The sequence below is a fragment of the Scleropages formosus genome, chromosome 9 (assembly GCF_900964775.1).
Source record: "Scleropages formosus chromosome 9, fSclFor1.1, whole genome shotgun sequence".
Lineage (NCBI taxonomy): Eukaryota > Metazoa > Chordata > Actinopteri > Osteoglossiformes > Osteoglossidae > Scleropages > Scleropages formosus.
The window spans coordinates 13,038,028-13,053,169 of record NC_041814.1 but is presented as its reverse complement, the minus strand read 5'-3'; the positions used below and the strand labels follow the sequence as shown (position 1 = coordinate 13,053,169).

Genomic DNA, 15,142 nt, shown 5'->3' with positions numbered 1-15,142 from the left:
TGGAAGCTTGTTGACTATTTGCAGCACATGGGAGCTCTGGGATTACTGACCCCATGTGGCTGATGAGGATTATATGCAGTCATTTTTTTTTCTTTCCACAGATCAGAATGGATTACCAGACCACCAAAAGTGCCTGGTTCCACACACTGTCAAACTCGACAGGTAAAAATTTCTCCATTCATCATTTCCGGTAATTCAAAGCTTTATTCAGTAAATACACACATCTTCAGAACCGCTTGTCCTATACGGGGTCGCGGGGGAACCGGAGCCTACCCGGCAACACAGGGCGTAAGGCCGGAGGGGGAGAGAACACACCCAGGACGGGACGCCAGTCCATCGCAAGGCACCCCAAGCAGGACTCGAACCCCAGACCCACCGGAGAGCAGGACTGTGGTCCAACCCACCGCACCCCCTAATTCAGTAAATAAGTACCTAAAAAAACTGTCATGCCAAAATAAAATCTAAAATAAAACAATGAAATCAATAAAACCAATTAATATGAAGACTGCATGACAGGACCTTTAAGACACTAAAAGACATACCCCAAGGCTAAAAACCAAAAATTATTAAAAGGAACTTAGCCGGTAACACCACCGCTCAAGAGGGGTGGTCCCTTGGCCTGTTCCCAGGGTGTTACCATACACTTAACCTACCATTCTTGGGTGTTTTCCTTTTCACAAGTCTGCCCTGTTGACATTTTAGTAAAACAGGTGAACAGATACATATACGCAATCAAAAATTAATAAACACCCTCACATTATTATTGGTTATATATAATACTACTTAAATAGACAGATGGGTGAGTGGAGCATTCACACTGTGGAGGTCACGCTTGCGTGGAAAAAGATGTGGCCTGATGTTCCTGGTTTATGGTTGATGCACTGTTTGTTTTATATTTTGAATAGAAGGACTCTGTGAATCAATGCTGTTCTGCCTCATGCCTGGGTACTTCCCTGAACCAGATACATGTGGCGTGCTACACCGTTGTTTCCTATTCTGAAGATCAACCATGTTCAAATGTGCCAGTGAGGCATTTCAAACCTTTTCAAACAAATGCTGCCTGAGTCATTTATTACATTCAGTTTAGATTAAATGACAACCACAAAATTCCTTTCTAACCATTCCATTTCTATAACAAAAATAGTGGGACAACTTTCAATGATCTTCCTGAGGTTAAACTGGCAAATGATCATAGCCGATCATTTTACACTGTGCAAACATCAATAAACACTGGAAGTCAACTTTGTTTGAAGAACAACACATGGAAATGTGATGCTTTGAGACTCTGAGCATTCACACCATAGATGTGCAATGTCAAACCTGTCTCCTCCTCCATGCCATGCTTTTCAAAGAAGGAAATTTCTCTGCTACTCATTACCTGTGTTATAGAGAGTAACTCGCATAACTGGATTCACTTAATTTTATTGCTGCCTTGCATAAATAAAGACCAACCTTCTGTGTCTAACAAAACAGGACACCTTTACAAAGCTCTTCGTGCTGTACAAATCCTCTTTCTCAACATCCAAATTAGTTGTACTTTAAAATGTATATTCTCAACATTTCTCATAAATATTATTTACCACTTAGCAGACACTTTTGTTCAAAGCAACTTACAACAGATACTATGTAGCGTTACAAGCCCATACCTTATTCACCAAGGTGACTACACTACTTACAAGGGGTTACTCATCCATCAGTGAAATACACTCACACACTAAGGGGAACCTGAACAGCATGTCTTGGAGCTGTGGGAGGAAACCCACACAGACTGAGCAGGAATCAAACCCATCTTCTCTCACACCAGCCAGGTGCTGCAAGACAGTAGCGCTACTCGCTGTGCCACCGTGCCACCCAGTATTATGAGCTACACTTAGTTCTGATTTTATTACTTTTACATTTATTCATTTAGCAGACACTTTTCTCCAAAGCGATGTACATCTCACAAAAAAATACAATTATTATAAGAATAAAGGCATAAATACTGTAAATTATTGCTTTTTGTCTTGTAGAGAGGCTGTAGCCTAGGGCATTTAGCGTGTCTAGCAGTGTAAGTCACCTTGGATAAAAGTGTGAGTTAAGTAATGGTTAAAAAAACATTATTGTAAATGAAATAATTGTTTGTGTATGTCATTTTGGAGAAATGTGTCTACCAAATGAGTAACTGCAAATGTAAATCTCATGGTTATTTGTCTGACGCTTCAGTTTCTATATATATATATATATATATATATACGTATATGCACATTGTAACGACCTGTGTTTGAGCGGGAAATGTGTTTATTGTAATTGGCTAGCTTTTGGTGACGTGCGAGGAATATAAGGGGGTGTTTGCGTCTGCCAGAGAGAGACAGAGGAGAGATCCTGCGGGTACCGACAAGGCTGGGAAGACTGCCTCGAGGCACAGGCTTTGGCGGAAACGGAAATGGGGTCCTCGGACCGAGAGCATCTTTTTCCTGGTGCCGGTGTTCGAATAAATGCTCTAGATAAACACTGTCTCTGTCCTTCTTCGCCCCGTCCAAGCCCACGGCGCTGCGCGCCACAATATATTTACATTTATTAATTTACCAGACGCTTTTCTCTGAAGCGACGCCCATCTCATAGAAAACCCTATTTGTGCATTAAATTATTACCAAGAATAAGAGATGCAACTGAGTATTATGATAAAGTACAGTTGGTTTGTTACTTTTCACTAAATGCACCAGTGTTCAACACACGAATAGCTGCACAAAACTTATCAGAATATCCACGATTCCTAATCACCTTCCAAGTAATTTTTTTTTTTTTTTTTTTGAGATACACATTTACGTACATTACAGGAGTAGCTGCGTAACGACTTATCCGGGCATGATCTTAAAGTTATAGTGCGTGAACATTTACACCTTATATTAACCCTTTTTAAATGTGGGCAGAGATTCAGCAGTTCTGAGTGAGAGGGGGAGGTCATTCCACCACAACGGAGCCGGAACCGAGAACCTCCGTGCTTTACCCTTCCTGCAGGGGACCACCAAGCGGACAGATGTGGAAGAGCGTAGCGGTGTGGTTGGGTTTGTAGCGGTTGATGATTACATAACCTCGATTTAGGAATTTTCATGGATAAAGTTCATAGGCAAATTGAGAAATCTCTGTATTATTACACTTTTATTGATTTACGAGATGTTGGTTGGAATTAGGAACAAACTGAGTTGTGAACAGACTTCTGGTCCTCACCTTACAAAACCCATGTGGAAGGCTGTTTTGGTTGTGACTAATGGAAGTTTTAAGTCAAAATCAATAAAAACTTAGTCATAGTCATCCGTTGAGTTGTTTAGGTTGTGTAAAAAATTCTAATATAGCTATAATAAATGTCAAAAAATACTCTGTGAATGTTTATTTAATAGTAGTACGCAACCGTAAGTCGCTTTGGGAAAAAAAGGAAAAAAAAGAGCAGAGGGTGGCACCACAAGTAGGGCACCTGTCTTCCTACGCCGGGGTGGTATGAGAGGACAAGGGTTCGATCCCCACTGTGTGTGGAGCTTGTAAATTGTTTATATCGAGAGATTAAAAATTACCCAGCTACCCTATTTATTATATTATACAGATATCTATTTATTTTAATAAAAGTCGGATACAGATCAGTTGAAAGAAACACACATTATTGTCTTTTTTAAAATTAAAATGATCATTTTAAAGAAAAAAAACTTTGGTTTCTCTAACAAATACAATTTGAAGCAATATCTTGCATCTGTATTTTTCGTTGTTTAAAGTCTTACCATAATCTCAATTTTTTTGCGCATTAAATTAATGCCATCATAACCCTGCGACAGATTTAAAAAAAAACTGACCGTTTTGAATAGGAACGAGAAAGACATCTGCAGAATTCCTCCCGTCACCGAAGCAGACGGACATGCTGCACGTGCGCAGCTCAACCAATGAGCGCACCGATTCGGACACCGTGGTGCCAGGATTGCGAAATGAGGTTTGAGGCGAGAGGCTGTGCAGCTGTGAATATTGTCCGGGTCGATTTCCCTTAGCGGTGAACGTGTGGGACGTAAGCCCACTCTTGAAAACTTTAGTTATGACTTTATATTAATCATTTCTCGTCTTAACTGAAAATAGCTACACGATCAGTAATTGTTTTGTTATCATAGGATTATTATGTTCCGAACGTGGGAGCATATATTATTATAATCTTTTCAACAATTTTTCAGAGATTTCAGATCCCCAGTGTGAGTGACATTAATTATTTAGGCGGTCACAGTTGTGCCAGTCATAGGTAAAACCCGGTTCCTAGACGGTTTGTTTTAAATAATGAACTGAAAGCAGCGAGAATGAGTCTGTTGCCGCGCACTGCCGAGGAGTTCAGTTCGGCTGAGTACTGGGAGCGCTTTTTCCGTCGTCGAGGAGACAAGGCTTTCGAGTGGTACGGAGACTACGGCCAGCTGTGCGGGGTGCTGCACAGGTACATGAAACCGCGGGACAAGGTGAGGAAACACACACACGCCTCTGTACTGTCCTCCACCTGATCCCCTCATGATCGTGCTGAACGCAGGCTGTGAAGTTACTCACTTACTCTGAACCCTCGTTTTTCGGCGGCAAAAAAGTGGCGCAGCAGGTAGCGCTGGTGCCTCACCGCTCCTTCCGCCGGGCTGCGTGTTCAAACACGGGTCTCTTGGGCTCACCCTGTGGCCTTTGCATGTTCTCCCTGTGTTTGCCTGTTTCCTCCCAGTCCAAAGACAGACGGATTAGTGACTTTCAGTTGTCTAGTGTGTGTGTGTGCGCGCGCGCGCCACATTGCTCTGTTCTGAGCCTTGACTTAAGTGAAAACAACTAAGTCTAGTGTGTCCAGCATAATTTGCAAGTTGCCTCGGACAAACAAAGGTATCATCTTAATACAAATTAATAACAGTAGTAATAATGTTTATGATGATAATAATCACAATAGCGATAATAATACAAACATGTAAAAAAATTGTATGTTGTTCAGGATATAAACCTAGTGGTGCAAGTCTCCTTTGAGAAAGACATCAGCCACTGGCATGACGTCCGGCAGCGTCACCTGGCGGCCAGTCTCGGAACTTATCGACCGCGCCGTGCCTGCGTGCCTGCGTGTAACGGAACTTAACGTGCCTGCATGAGGCCGATACGAAGTTGCACAACGCTGCCTTGTGATGCGTTTCCTTGCGCGACAGGTGCTCGTGGTCGGCTGTGGGAACTCGGAGTTGAGCGAACAGCTGTACGATGTTGGCTACCAGCAGCTCATCAGCATAGACATTAGTGAGACTGCAGTGGCTCACATGAAGCAGCGCAACGCCGAGCGGCGCCCAGGCCTTACCTTCCTGCAGGTGGACGCCACCCAGACCCCCTTTGAGAGTGGCACCTTCCAGGCAGCACTGGACAAGGGCACCCTGGATGCCATGGCAGCAGAGGAGGAGGGTCTGCTGGCAACGAGGATGCTGGCGGAGGTGGGCCGAGTGCTCGCCGTCGGCGGACGCTACGTTTGCGTGTCTCTGGCACAGGAGCACGTGGTGAAGATGGCGGTGGAGCACTTTGTGCGAGAAGGCTGGGCGGTGCGGGCGCACTGCCTGGGAAATCAGGATTGTGGTTCGGCCTCTTTTGCGTTGCCTCTCTTCGTGCTAGTGTGTACCAAGTTTCGGAAGCCGCCCCCAGCTCCTGTGCTTGAGGTCTGCCAAGGTGAGGATGGCCCCCCCTGCCGACTGGCAACTGTGCTGGAGTTGCTGCGTGTGGTCAAGGAGCGGCAGGCCTATGCCTTGCTGCGGCAGAAGCTCCGCACAGACACAGATGGCAGTCGGAGCCCCTCTCTCACCCTTTGCCATGCCTCCACTGGTCGCCCCCGCTACACCCTCACTGTACAGGACAGTCCCGCCACAGCTAAGGTGCCCCGCGCCAATCACTTTGCAATATTTATAGGTAAGTGCCACACATTGCCACGCATAGAGTCATATGTCACATTTCATATGCTGAAATACCGGTTTGTTGAAATTCTAATCAAGTCTGTTTGTACCACAAAGTGTTTTCTTGGGAATCACCGAAAGAGGGATTTCTTCTCTGATCGTTCAGTGCCTCAGGGTCGGGAATCTGACTGGTTGTACGGCTCGGCCGAAGGACGTAGCCAGCTGGCGCGCAGTGCGAACTTTCGGCGACTCGTCATTGTTGCGATGCACAGAGATCAGGAGTATCAGGACATGCAGTCTGTCCAGTCAGAGCTCTCTCCTATGGTGATGGAGCTTGCCCCTCCGGGAATGCCAGCACATCAGCAGGTACGTTAGTGTTTGTGCAGTTGCATCTGTGTTACAAGAGGGCGTAAAGGATTCCATTTCTTTCAGTATATGCTATATGACATAAAAAGCACCTACTTAGCAAAGACAAATTGGTGTTTCCTGCAAAACTGAAGGTGCCTTCATGCCCTCGAGTCCTCTGTCGATCTCATGCCGCTGCTCTGCTTCTGTGCAGGTGCCTTTCCTCTCAGTGGGAGGGGAGCTTGGATGGAGGGAGGTGGTGAGTCAAGGTAAGAGTGCTCTCAGTGGGGAGTACTGTGTGGAAGATGTTCGGGGGGAGGATGGCCTCCTGTACCGTCGGCTGGTGTTCTTGGACAATGCTGGAGTGGTGCAGTCGGAGAGTCGGCTCAGCTCTACACCTGCCGGTGAGAATGACAGGAGTGGGAGGTGCTTGGCGAAGGCTGCACTGCCCTGAACAAATGATCACCTTGTTCAGTAATTAAACATTTATTAATTTATCTGATGCTTTTCTCCAAAGTGACTTACAGTTTTAATCTACTTACAATTATCTACCCATGTGCACAGCTGGGTAATTTTACTGGAGTAATTTTAGGGTAAGTTCCTTGCTCAAGGTTATTACAGCTGGAGGTGGGAATCGAAATTGTGATCTTTGAGTCCAAAGACAACAGCTCTAACCATTACGCTACCGGCTGTCCCCAGTTTTGTGATGAGATTAGGTGTCCGAGAGTAACCAGAGATTTCAAAGCATATTATTGAGTGTTATCTGCTATCAGACTAATTAAATGAATAAAAATTGCACAGAACTATGGAAGCAGTGGGTTATAGACTAAGATGTTAAGAGATGTGCTGTAAGAGAAAAAGCATTTTGTAAGTGAATATTCACCGTAAGACCCAAGGTAAAAGTGATAGGCAGATATACAGTACTGTGCAAAAGTTTTAGGCACTTGGTTGGGGGGAAAAACTGTGAAGTGAGAATGCTTCCAAAAATAATGCTCTTAATTAATAAACTTCCCGCAAAGCTTAGTAACCATCCATCGTCAACAACCACTTGTCCCTAGCGGGGACACGGCGGGTTTGGCCGGGTCCAGCTCTCTGGCAGGTCTGGGATTCGAGTCCTGCTTGGGGCGCCTTGCAATGGACAGGTGTCCCTTCCCCCCAGCCTTGGGCCATGTGTTTGTTGGATTAGGCTCCGGTTCACTATGACCCTACTCAGGACAAGCGGTCTCAGACAGTGTGTGTGTGTGTGTGTGTGTGTGTGTGTGTTTTCTTTCTGTAATGACATACAAACCCTTACTGTAATACTGTAACTTTTTGTAAAAGGAATATTTGGAAATCTGAAATATGCTCTTTCCCATTGACACGAATGCAGAAGACATTAACTGTAAAACAAATATTTTTGTGAAACACCTAAGTGCTTAAGACTTTTGCACAGTACTGTACATACTATGATGTTTTGTGTTTTGCAATAGTGTGTGTCTCCCTCTATGCCAACAGCATCAGGTCGGAAGAAGAACAAAAAGAAGAAGCCAAAGCCAGAGGCTCCCCCCACTCAGGGAGGTGCGAACACTGCCACCACGGCTGTAGACAAGACTTTCCTGTGCTGTGCTCACCACCAGGTCATGGTGGCTGGACTATCCTTGCTGCGTATGGGCTTTGGAGAAAGCAATGGTATGTGTGGACCTGTTCACAGATGTCCAAGCCCACCTATTCACCAGATGGGGGATTCTTTTCCTGCCTACCCTATTTTGGCTGTTTATTCTCCTATTAAGAAACTGTTACACTCCTAAAGAGGATTGTATGAACAGTGCATGTGATTGTTGAGTGTGTGGTGTAATATCATGAATGCTTATTTTTTGAATTGCAAATAGTCTCTATATAGAATTCATATCTCTCAGGGCACATTAACAAAATTTTGTAGCAGTATGATGGTTTATTTCTCTTGATTTAGGTTTGTTAATTTTCTCTTTCATCTAGCTCTGTGCTGCTGTTATTCTGTGTACCTGTGCTTCTTGCATCCCCCTGACGGTACGTCCTCCCTTGCAGGTGCTCCCGTATCCGTGCTGTTGGTGGGTCTTGGTGGAGGGGGACTACCACAGTTTCTGCGGGACTTTGTCCCAGGAGCTTCTGTGGAGGTGGTTGAGCTGGATCCTGCTATGCTGGAAGTAGCTCAGCAATGGTTTGGGTTCCGCGTGGACGATCGGCTCAAGGTGGTGCTTGGAGATGGACTTGAGCACATCAACACTTTGGAAAATCAAGGTAGTCACGTTCGTGATGTTGATGAACACATGTCACAATGGGTTAGGGATAACTTTTAAAACTGTTGACTGAGGTTGTTTTCACAGTAAATGCTTAGTGCCAGCGAAATAAATTGCTGGACTCATGGGAGAGTTCTTTTGGACAAAATTAAATGATATGAATGGAAAAGAATTACCCAGTTGGTTAAATACAGAAATTTAGATCTAACAAGAAAATGTTTTACAGCTATGCAAAGTTAAAGGCACATTATATACATAGACATAATTCAAGATCTAGTTTAAAGCCCTGATTGGTTTGACATTGTTGATGAAAGTGCAAATAAATTTTCAAACCTTGATTAGCTTTGCTGATTATGTAGCATCACTGCACTGTCTATGTAATTCTTCTCACTTTCCTCGCTGTTGTTTCTTTTGTAGGTGGTCATTCCTATGATGTTATCATGTTTGATGTCGACAGTAAGGATCCCACTCTTGGAATGAGTTGTCCTCCTCCTGCCTTTGTGGAAACAACTTTCCTTAAGAAAGTTCACAATCTGCTAACTGCTCGAGGTAAGGAAAATATCTGCTCTCTAATGTGGAACACGTTTTTTTTTTCCTGCATTACTGTTTCAGTATTCTTTTCAAGGTTTAATTTTTCACTAGTTTGTCGGAACAGTTCTAAAGGGCTTTTCAGCAGTTCACCGTTAGACTGAAAGGACAGTAGAATTTTATGACTGCTAAAACACTGTGAGGATGATTTTAAACAGAGGTGAATCAAAGACATTAATCTGCTAAGAAATTAGGGATTCTGTGTCTGAATGTAGATTTCAAGTGGGTCTGAATGTATGCTTTGATACACCAAAATACCACAATTTCCACAGGACACACTTAACTCTTTCCAAATGACTGCAGAATAGTTTACTATTTTGAATAGAACACAATGAAATGTTAGACAAGACTGTTTTTATAGCTCTGCTTTTTAATCTCTCCCCTTACTAGGTGTGTTCATGTTAAACCTGGTGTGTCGGGACTCTTCTCTGAGAGAGAGCGTGCTGGAGCGGGTCCGGGAGGTGTTTTCGTGTGTGCTGTCAAGAGGGATTGAGGGGGAGGTCAATCAACTACTCCTTTGTACCCATGGAGAGGGAACAAACACCTTTGCAAGTCCACAGGCACTGAGGAAGGCTGGCAAAAGCTTGCAGGAGGTGCTGCATGCCTCTAATGCACCCTGCAAGCCAGAGATTGACATTGCCACACTGCTGGGCGATCTAAAAATTACTTGAGAAAACAGCCAGGAAATTAAGTTGGTGCGATAGTCATACAAAATAAGTTTTTGTGAATTATGTGATTGCTTGTCTGAGAAAGCCAAAGACCAGGGGGCATGACAGGATGGGAGGAAAGAAGTGCGGTTTTATTCTCCTGTATTTGTTTCTTCCTTTTTAAAATATGATATTAAAAGACTTTGATTTAGAAACAAGAGTGTGAATTGCAATTCTCTTCATTTCAGTTAATTGTGTAGTTCGGTCATGGTTTTGGGCTTGCACACAATTATAGAACTTTGGAAGAAATACAAAATTATTAGTCTTTTAGACATATTTGATAAATGCGTACCCAGTTTAGAATGTTTCTATATGTATTGAATGGTTGTTACTCTATAAGGGCAAATTTTACTAAATTTTTGATAGTCAGTCATGTTAGAACCAAATTAGGCCATTAGCCATGTTAAATGTAATTCAGGAAGGATGTTAACAAAAAATTAGACCTATAGCCCTAACCGAATCAGTATTATTACTTTAAAAACAAAGATACAACTATCCATCAGAGTGGTTACCTTTTTACTGCTCTGTTTGCACTTTATTCCTTATTTGTGTTCTTGTAACTTATGAGAATAGAATGAATGACATAAAAATTCTGGCAGAGACACAGCAATTTCACAAGAAACAAACTACAAAGTGTCGTTCCTTTTCAAATAAACTGGAATACAATTTCTCTCCATCCACCTTACTATCAAATCTTTTGATTTAAACATTCCTAATTTGGATGAGCCTTTCTCCAAGGCAACCTACAACACTGTCTATACTATACTATACTGTTCACATTATTTACCCGTTTCTATAGCTGGGGACAGCCAGTAGTGGTTAAAGCTTCTGCCTTTAAACCCAAGGTCACAGGTTCAGTTCCCACCTCCAGCTATAGTACTGTTGAGCAAGGCACTTATGCTAAAATTGCTCCAGCAAAGTTACCTACCTGTATAAATGGGTAAATAATTGTAACATAACACTGTAAGCTGCTTTGGAGAAAAACATCAGCTAAATGAATAAATGTACAGTTGGGTCTTCATGCATGGTACCGCAGCACCAGTGGAACCCGAGACCATCTGATTGCAAGGTGACAAGCCAAACCATTACATCCTCTTCTGTAATTTTTCCCAGTTGTTTTCAATATATTCAACTGAAGACCAAGATCTCAGATATGCGCTCGTTCCCATGAGATATACCGTAGGCTAGCGCAGCCGTGTTATTTCTGTACGCACGCGATGTCCATAAACAGCAGGCGAGGCCTGCCATGCGTGCTGTGGGCGTCGCTTATATAGGCTTCGACTAGAGGGGCGTGGCCATCGTATGCAATTTACCAGACCTGGCTTTTTCATTGGCCGTGGACTGCCCTGTCCGTCTGAGGCGTGGCTTCGCGAGCCCAGCCAGCGCTTCCAGTGTTTGCGTCTGCGCACCGATGAGCCCGTTAGCTAACTGTCAAACGAGCTGTCGGAGCTCGAGCTGTAGCGTGTCGATGAGCCGAACCAAACGGACTTGCACAGCACCCGCGAGACGCCCCCACCGGACCGGCCATTCAAGCAAGACACAAGGAAATCTTAATAAACGACTTACAGTAACATGCTACAGAGCCACTGGTAACTCAAAGGAGCAAATAACAGTACCGAGCCAGGCTCCGGTCCAGTTCCTGCTATTTTTTTTTCCCCGTGTCCAGAACCGGACAGTTCTGGGAGCACATTTCCGGTGAGAATAAAGCGGATATTTCGGACTCTCTGAGAAAATAAACCTTTTTTTTTTGTCGTTGAGAGCGCGTGTCTGTGGTGCCTCAGTAAGGCGACTGGCGGGACAACAACAACGGCGGCGGCGACTGTGTGTGGCTGTGTGTGAGCGCGCGCACGGCGGACCCCGCGAGCGAGCGAGCGAGCGCGGCGTGCTGACAGCGCGGCGCGCGCGCTCTAAGTCCGTCACACCGAGGCAGTTGTGACACCGCTGTGTCGAAGCTCGCGGCTCGCACGGTCGGTCCGGCGGCGGGGTGAGCGCATCTTCATCTTGACAGCCCGCAGCCCAGCCGCCCCGTGTGTGTCGGTGACCCCCTGCCTGCCTGCCTGCCTCGCGCCCCCTCCCTCGTCTCACTTCACCTCACCTCACCTCAAACCCCCCCCCCCCCCCGCGATCCGTCACCATGGGAAACCGCGGGATGGAGGAGCTGATCCCGCTGGTGAACCGGCTGCAGGATGCCTTCAGCACCATCGGGCAGAGCTGCAACCTGGACCTGCCGCAGATCGCCGTGGTGGGAGGACAGAGCGCGGGAAAGAGCTCCGTGCTCGAGAACTTCGTGGGCAGGTGGGAGGAGGCGCTGCTGGCTGTTCCCCAACACACCCATCAGTGTTGTGAATGAGAAAAAAAAAATCACGTTGTACATGTTAAGTGTGTGTGCACCCACAGCCTTATAATATTCTTTTAAAATCACAGTACTCCTTTAGCTTTACCACTGTTTTTCCTTCTCAACCACCCCCCCCCCCCAATAACTGTTTCAGAGAACACAGGTTATTGATAATATTCTCCTTCAAGGTATTTGCATAATATTCTGTCCGATTGCTCCTGGTATTTCCATAAAAAAGAAAGCCTTGCTGTTAATATCCTTGAATCATGTCATTATTACATTGTTAGATTAATGATGCTCACCAAACTAGCTTCTTGTGCTCTTCAGTGTATTTTTTTAATCGAAATTAAGGTGTCTGTGCTTGAAGAATTTGTCAAATGTCTAACATTTCTAGATGTACTTGTTTAGTAAGTAGACCGCTATGGAGGGAATGCCATCCTGGGTTTACTGAGCTCTCTCCATAACAAGGACCTGACACCTTTGTCCAAGGTGACTCGCTGTGTCAAATAATCTCCTTTACAGTGACTTCCCTCTATCAATTCTGAGTTAGTACCTTGCTCAGTGGTACTACAGCGGGAATGGGATTGAAACCCAGGACCTTTCAGTCAACAGCCCTGATCACTATGCTGCCTACTGCCCCTCAATCTGAAGATGTTTTGCTGCTGTTAAAAGTAACAGAAATGCCCTTTGAAGTAGAAAGATGATGGTAATATGTGAGGTCTGTGGTCCCCACTTCAATACCTGGGCACCGCATATGTGTAGTGAGTAATGCTGGTGTCTCAGTTTCTCCAAGATGGGTTCCAGTTTGACTCAGTTTTTGTGGAGTTTGCATGTTTACACTTTGTTTCCATGGGTTTCTTCCAGCTGCTCAGGTTTCCTCCCACAGTCCAAAGACTTGTGTTTCAGCTAACTTGTTGAATCTGAATTGCTTTTACTGTATGTATGCGTGAAGTAAATGAGTGTGTGCTTACCCTGCTCTACAGGATGTACTCTGCCTCATGGCCTGTGCTTCCAGGATAGGGTTTAGATCACCATGACTCATGATCTGCATTGGACAAGTGTTTCTTGGTAATGGCTGGATGGATAGATGGGATGGATGGTTGAACTCATACACAAAATGCTGGCATGATCTTTGTCTTGTGTTTCCCAGATGGTACAAAAATAGTAGCATATCTGTGAGTGACCTTTCTTATTTCTGTAGTTATCGGCATGGTGTTTTTTTTTATAGATAAGTGTGGTTGAAGTTGAATACAGCACTACTGCTTTATTAATCTGTCACACATGTGGTGTTGGTGTTGAACTGGTAGAATGCCTGTTGCTGTTGGAGTTTTTCTCATTCAGTGTGTTTGAGCTTGTCATGGCAACGCCTTCTGTGTTCTCTGACATAAGACGGAGCGGGATGTCTTATCTCATGGAGGCTGGCTTTGGTTTCGGCCTCAGCGAGTACAATGACCTACTGAGACGGAGGTCGAGGCGTAGCCACACATGGGAACTGTCATGTCGAGTCGAATTTCTGATTAGATATGTGATGGGAAGGGCTTGTTGAAGTTGCTTTAAATCACTTGTGTATGTGTACGTATTTATAATTCTCAAATGACATACAACTTACATAGATAGACAAAAGACAAACTAACTTTGAATGTAGAAGTTTTGATGAGCAAATATTACATTATGGCTTTAGGTCCGAGGTATTTGCGATTGTTCCTGGTCTCTGATGTTTTTTCCTTCTTTAACATATTTTTGAAACTGACATAACCTATAGAGTGTTCAAATAATTGCTTATATTAACTTATTTCCTGGTCCAGAGTTTTTAATGTGTAGTATAATATAATTTTTGTAATTTCTATGCCTTTATTTGACAGTCATTGCAAAGCAGCTACCGTAATGTACTCCTGGCAAAGAGGTTTATCAACTTTAAAAATGAAAATTTCATCTCTGGATAGTGGTACAATCATTATGAAAAAGGGACCAAGTGGACGAGTATCTTGACATACTGGATGTGGCATTTTACTGCATTAGTTCATATTATAGATTAAATTATTGGTTATTAGCTGTTGATGTTCGGTTTAATACTGGAAGCAATACTGAAAAGGATAATGTCCTCACCGCCTCTATAGTCCTAAATTTATTGTTAAAAATGTCCTGGTACTTATTAATTACGCGAAACGAAACACAAACTTCAAGCATAACCAGTTAATTTATTTTTAATTCTAACTGTTGGTATCGCTTGTATCATTCTAAATGTACACGTGTGAAAGGTCAAGGTAAGCCGATATATAAAATGTATCTCCTGTAATGTTAGTGTCTGCTGGGATAAAAGGCTGTAGTGAAGTACCTCTGTATTTAGAATCCTTGTGACGAGGTGTTTGTGTCAAAATTGAAATGCACAAGCGAGTTCCCGACACTGCAAACAGCAGACGAAAACCCCAGAAGAGGCCAGAACTGTATGTGAATAGAAGCTGCTGGCGTTTCATCCCGAACGAACGTGACCCTTTGTGTCCTGTGAATGTAAAAGGGATCAGTTTGACAACAGGAGAGAGGCAACTCACCAGGCACCTTGAATCAACTTGTTTTCATTTTATTTGTCAGCGCTTGTCAACATTGTGGAGATTCATCATAGCCACTGGATTTGCATGGACGCTATTTAGGATAATTTTGATTTCAGTGACTGTTTCACTTTATACTGTATTGCTTCAGTACGCTGCATAACATTGTATCACTGAAGTTGTGCACAAACTTTGACCACAATTAGAGTCGGTAATAAAAGGGCATGCATCATGTTCTCATTCGTGTTGCATAATTTAAGATGAATTGTTCTGGCTTTTCTGTGATAACTAGAAATATTCGATTGTTTTCTCTGCATGATCTCTGCCAAATTCAAAACGAAAATGCGGTCCTTTTGTACATCACTTTTACAGTTCATTATTATATTGCTTAACTGTCACTTTTATTCAAAAATATTTCTAATATTTTAGTCATTTACACATCAGGGTATTTTTACTGTTTCGGTTTAGGTTCTCT

General features: G+C 43.7%; 2 protein-coding genes across 9 annotated transcripts in view; both read left to right on the top strand.

Annotated features, from left to right (window-relative positions):
* The first annotated feature begins 4,000 nt into the window (after positions 1–4,000).
* Positions 4,001–9,916, top strand: LOC108923464 (eEF1A lysine and N-terminal methyltransferase-like). 2 transcript variants are annotated; one of them, XM_018734228.2, is made up of 8 exons: positions 4,001–4,460; positions 5,169–5,907; positions 6,058–6,257; positions 6,451–6,640; positions 7,731–7,904; positions 8,280–8,492; positions 8,909–9,040; positions 9,470–9,914. In XM_018734228.2, the coding sequence occupies exons 1-8, from the start codon at positions 4,308–4,310 to the stop codon at positions 9,748–9,750; spliced, it is 2,082 nt and encodes a 693-aa protein (XP_018589744.1). In that variant the 5' UTR covers positions 4,001–4,307; the 3' UTR covers positions 9,751–9,914. The 2 variants fall into 2 exon arrangements, with proteins under 2 accessions (XP_018589744.1, XP_029110427.1); XM_029254594.1 differs by having other exon boundaries at positions 5,169–6,257; positions 9,470–9,916.
* Positions 9,917–11,901: 1,985 nt separating this feature from the next.
* The window catches only part of LOC114911244 (dynamin-2-like), a 41,056-nt gene continuing 37,815 nt past the window's right edge, over positions 11,902–15,142 (top strand). For all 7 annotated transcript variants that reach the window (XM_029254607.1, XM_029254605.1, XM_029254606.1 and 4 more), the window contains exon 1: positions 11,902–12,081. In XM_029254607.1, the coding sequence (XP_029110440.1) occupies positions 11,921–12,081 (161 nt within the window). In that variant the 5' untranslated portion in view covers positions 11,902–11,920. The remainder of the gene's footprint in view (positions 12,082–15,142) is intronic.

Excerpts from the sequence above, each read along its gene's own strand:
- LOC108923464 (XM_029254594.1), top strand. The coding sequence starts at position 4,308 with ATGAGTCTGTTGCCGCGCACTGCCGAGGAGTTCAGTTCGGCTGAGTAC. Across the intron at positions 8,493-8,908 it reads CAACACTTTGGAAAATCAAG|GTGGTCATTCCTATGATGTT; the intron begins GTAGTCACGTTC and ends TTTCTTTTGTAG. Across the intron at positions 9,041-9,469 it reads CAATCTGCTAACTGCTCGAG|GTGTGTTCATGTTAAACCTG; the intron begins GTAAGGAAAATA and ends TCCCCTTACTAG.